This window comes from Arachis ipaensis, chromosome B08 (assembly GCF_000816755.2).
Source record: "Arachis ipaensis cultivar K30076 chromosome B08, Araip1.1, whole genome shotgun sequence".
Classification (NCBI taxonomy): Eukaryota; Viridiplantae; Streptophyta; class Magnoliopsida; order Fabales; family Fabaceae; genus Arachis; species Arachis ipaensis.
Window position 1 is genome coordinate 33059125 of NC_029792.2, and position 5076 is coordinate 33064200.

The 5076-nt window shown below is 30.7% G+C and overlaps 1 protein-coding gene across 1 annotated transcript in view; it reads left to right on the forward strand.

Annotated features, from left to right (window-relative positions):
* The window catches only part of LOC107612964 (probable leucine-rich repeat receptor-like serine/threonine-protein kinase At3g14840), a 16074-nt gene continuing 11499 nt past the window's right edge, over positions 502–5076 (forward strand). Inside the window, exons 1-12 of the mRNA XM_016314769.2 lie at positions 502–765; positions 1259–1448; positions 1706–1777; positions 1906–1977; positions 2163–2234; positions 2459–2530; positions 2644–2715; positions 2823–2894; positions 2993–3064; positions 3170–3241; positions 3839–3910; positions 3995–4072. Coding sequence (XP_016170255.1) covers positions 654–765; positions 1259–1448; positions 1706–1777; positions 1906–1977; positions 2163–2234; positions 2459–2530; positions 2644–2715; positions 2823–2894; positions 2993–3064; positions 3170–3241; positions 3839–3910; positions 3995–4072 — 1028 coding nt within the window. The 5' untranslated portion in view covers positions 502–653. The remainder of the gene's footprint in view (positions 766–1258; positions 1449–1705; positions 1778–1905; positions 1978–2162; positions 2235–2458; positions 2531–2643; positions 2716–2822; positions 2895–2992; positions 3065–3169; positions 3242–3838; positions 3911–3994; positions 4073–5076) is intronic.

Here is a 5076-nt window from a genome sequence, read left to right on the forward strand (position 1 = left end):
TGCAATAATATAAAAGTTAATTATTTTTACTAATATAACATTAATCAAAATTAAATTTATAATGTTATATATAGATAATTTTTTTTAAGAATAAATTCGTCATTTTCAACCCAAAAAAAATTCTATCTGTATAAGCTACGGCTAGTCATAATTAGACTTAGACGAATAAGAATAAGTGAATGGCCATTGAATTGAGTCATAAAACATCTTTAAATAAATAAAAGGAAAAAAAAAAGAAGAGTGCTAGAGAACCAGCAACTTTTGTGTTTTGTAACTATCAATTGGCTATTAATAGTATTTTTAATGGTGTGAGACTACATTCAATGGTTGGAGATCACTCACTTTTTTTTTTATGGTTAAGTGCTGACCACAAAACACAAAAGTTGCTGGACCCTAGACTTTTCCAAAAGAAAAAAAAAATCACCAATTGTAAAGTAAAAAACAAAATTTGGTCGTTGGTATATATTTATAGTTTATACATACATTCTCTTCTTTAAGTTTCCTCCATCATTTTCTCACCGACGCTAAATATCTTCCTCTGCTCTCCTACATATATATGGACATCATAATATTACTTTCTTTAAATTCAATCATCTCTGGAGCTTAATTAGTTTATTTGGTCATCGATCAAACTAAATCAGCAAGTAGCAAGCATGAAGAAAACTTCACCATACATTTCCTTCTTCCTAGTACTCTTCTTTGTCTTCTTTGCCTTTTGCTTTTCCTCTTTGGCTTTTGGACAGGCCACTTTGCCCCAAGATGAAGGTAATTTTCTCACAATATAATGCTTTTTATATATCCATCTCTCTATCATGATGCTTTTTAATATATTTTATGTAGAGAACTTGATTTAAATGTGATAATAAGATTTTGTATGATTGAAGGATATACATGAATGATACACAACTTTATATATTAATGTTAAACTATATTCCATGTTAATGATACAAAACTTATATTAATCTTAATATAATTATGTTGAAATTCATTTTTTTTTAGATCAACAAAAATCGAATTCTAAACTTTTGAGTAATAAAAACTGATATTATTATATAGTGAAATTATTTCTTTAAAAGATTTAAATGAATAAAAGAAATACATGAATAATTATATCTTTAATACTAACAGGATGTTGTGATAGCTATTAATCTGTAGTATTACTTTAAAAGTGTAGTTAAATTTATATATTACAATTCTTTTTGTTATTTGATGATATTTTTTAATTTGATGGTATTTCATATCATATGAATGTATACAGTGGAAGCTCTGAACGACATAGCTAAGACGCTTGGAAAGGAGAATTTGTTTTCTGAAGAAAAAGATGTATGCAGTAGTAGTGAAGAAGAACAAAGTGGGAGCTCGTGCATGATGTTGAAGGGTAATCAAACTACTGTTGTCATCTGCAACTGCTCCTATGCCGATTCCACTCTCTGCCATGTCACTAGCTTGTAGGACTTCTCTATATCTCTCTCACTCCATCCTTCTTATCCCTAATAATTAACGCTAGTGTGTCCGATTCTCAGAATTTATTGTTATAATTAAAGAAAAAGAAAGCCAAATTATTATGAATGGTTAATATTTTCAACAAACTTAACATGCCGAATAATTAATAAAATGATTAAAAATTACTATGGTATAAAATGAAAATAATAATTAACTAAATTTATGAAATATTATTTTAAAACCATTTTGAACCAATAAACAGATGTGTGAAACGACAAAGTCTCCCAGGTCAACTCCCACCAGAACTTGTGAGGTTGCCTTACCTTCAACAAATGTATGTATCTCTCTTGACTTCACAAAATTCAATACCCAATAATTTCTGGATTTTTTTTTTCTCATATCTTAAACTTTAATATATAGGTTGCGTGCATGACAAAGACTCTTCCTCTGTTTTTATTACAGCGATCTTACATACAACCTCCTGAATGGAACTATTCCAAAAGAATGGGGCCGAATGACGAATCTTACCTTCATGTATATTATTTTATTTTATTAATTATTTCTCTTTTATTAGCTATATATTTTGAATCATTATTCTGTATAATATACGAAGAGAAACTTTAGAGCAATGATTGAATTATCTCTGTAAAACATCAAAATCACAGGTTTAAGCAACAAGAAACTAATAATGTCAACATTAATAATCTTTGTTATTACAGATCCTTAGGGGGAAATCGAATAACGGGTTCAATTCCAAAAGAGATAGCAAACATTTCCACACTCCAAGTTTTGTGAGTTGCTCCTCTTTCACACCTTAGTTACCAAAAAATATTATTTTTTACTATTTTTTTAAATTTAGTTTAAAATTAAATGTATGTGGATAAAATAATTTTTGTGTGTTACTTTGATCAAATAAATAGTTATTTAAAAATTAAACAATACAACAACATAGTTGCATTCAAAGAGTTTTAATTATTTGTTGAACTTAACTATCAATAACTTGAAATGGATATAGTGTTGTTGAGTTCAATCAAATGTCTGGAAAGCTTCCTCCTGAGCTTGGGAATCTCTCACAACTTCAAAGACTGTAAGACCTTTAATTATTAATTACTTACCTTTATCTTATCTTATATTATATTATATTTCACATGCATAATCTTAGCAAACATTTCTTGGATTTTATAATCACTAAATATACAGGCAAATTAACTCAAACAATTTTACCGGAGAGCTTCCTGCAACACTTGCCAAGCTCACTTCATTGCAGATTGTGTAAGCTTCATAGTTTTATCAAAACCATGGAAAAAAAAATGTAACTAAAGAAAATTTAATTTTATGTTTTTCTTTGTTTCATGTGTCCTTATCCTATATGCATGCAGTCAACTTGCCGACAATCAATTTTCGGGGAAGATACCTGATTTTATTCAAAGTTGGACAAATCTTCAGCAACTGTGTGAACTCTATATTTTACTTTATTTTTTATTTTTCTGTTAATTAATTAAAACTTTTCTTATCTGAAGTCGGCTCTACTTGTTATTTATTTTGTTAGAGTAATTCAAGGGAGTGGGCTTAGTGGGCCAATTCCTTCCGGGATTTCAGTTTTGGAACACTTAAATGACTTGTAAGTATCATATTTAATTTTATATTGTTGAATTGTTTTCAAAAGTTGTTTATATAGTATGGTTCTGTTTATTAATTTAGCTATGATTCTGATTATTTTATGCAGGAGAATAAGTGATCTGAATGGAGATGAAAATTCATCTTTTCCTCAACTTAAAAATATGTCAATGAAAAATCTGTGAGTTTATTGTTTTAATTTTATTCCCTTATAAATAATTTGAAGTTGAAAGTAAACAAAATTAGTTTCCAAGATAACAGAGAAAACAGAAAACAAAATACATTTGTTGGAAACTAAAAGAAGCCATTAGGAAAAAAGGATATTTATATTAGTATGTGAATCTATTATGTATCCTATGATAAAAGTATTACTATTTATAGGTGTCAAAGAAATAAAAAGCAAAATACAAAAATAATTGTCTAAATTAAATTCAAATGTAAATTGTATTCTAACAATATTCAAATATAAATTATAATTTAACTAATATTCAAATTTTTTTCCAATAACATTATTTTCAATTTGAAATAAAATTGATAAATATACATATTTTTTTTATAAAATAATGAAAAAATAAAAAAGGAAAAATATTAAATAAAATCTTTCTTCATTGTTGAGTAAATTTTAATTTGATAAGTAATTTTCTTTGGTAAAAAAGATTTATTCCGTGCATTGCGCCAGTTTAAAATACTAGTTAAAATTTGAGAGAAAAAGAAAGGTAGAGTGCAACATGGAGGAAATGTTATCTATTGATTGGTGTTGTCTCTTTTGTTTTCGCAGGATTTTGAAGAGTTGCAATATTAATGGAACACTGCCTACATATCTTGGGAGCATGACAAGTTTACAAACCTTGTAATTGCATACTTTTAACATATTTTTCTTATAATATATTTAGCTAATGTAATTTTTTTTCCTGATTTTCTAACTTTTTTTCAGAGACCTCAGCTTCAACAAATTAACTGGACCAATTCCACCTCAATATGAGAGCCTTATCACCCGATTAGTGGCATACATGTAACTTATTTATCATACTTTTCCAGTAGTCTTTTGGTGCTTATAACTGAATAATATTTATTTTTAAAAATACTCTTATCTAATCTTTTGAATTCCAAGTCTATCCCTTCCACCAAAACAGAAGACAAAACAAAGTTAAATAGGATAGTAACAATTTTTTGATGGGCTCTCCTTCTCCGGCATGAACACATCAGCAGAGCAACTCGATAAGAGTAAAGGTCGTAGCAACGACGGTAACAGCAACAAAGAAGCTTGCCTCGCAACCTCCTCATCCTCTCTCTCTCTCTTTTTCCCGTATCTTTAAATCCAGTGGTGGCAACGGTGACTTTCTCCGGCGTTGCACCTTTCTATCTCGACCGCTTCTCCTTCGTTCTTCATCGGCAATGTCAGTTTGTTGTTGTCGTTCTCCCTTCTTTTTCTCCGATTGTTCTCTGGTTCTCCCCTTCCCCCCGCCTCCTGCTAGGGATATCAACGGGGGCGGGGAGATGCCTCCCTGCTTTCCATTCCTGTCCCCTCATTTGCTCTCTGTCCCCATCTTCGTTTTTTGTCGTAGAAAAATATTGCTCCCCATTTTCATTCTCCGTTGGGATTCTATTCCCCATCTCTCTAATAGTTCTAACTAATTATTAATTTCCATAGAAATAAAGCTGAAAGTATCCATCCTATACAAAAACAGCAAGATTTTATACAAAAAGCCTAAACAACAAGATGGTGACTTCTTTCAAAATGACGTAGTGGGGATGCCACGGCGAGCCAGAGCATAGAGCAGTGGACAAGGTGGGGGACGCAGCATCAGAGAGGAGAATGGACATGACGACAGAATTGTAGAAAGGAAAGCCACGAATATAAAGAACGACGCGGTGAGGGTAATGGAACAATGAGGGATGACAATGCGGTGAGACTGGAGAGTGGCGAGAGGGTCACTACAGAAAAGTTGGATGGAGTATGGGCGACGCTAGGGATCTATGAATTGAAAAAGGGTTATGCGAATAAGGATTAGGAAT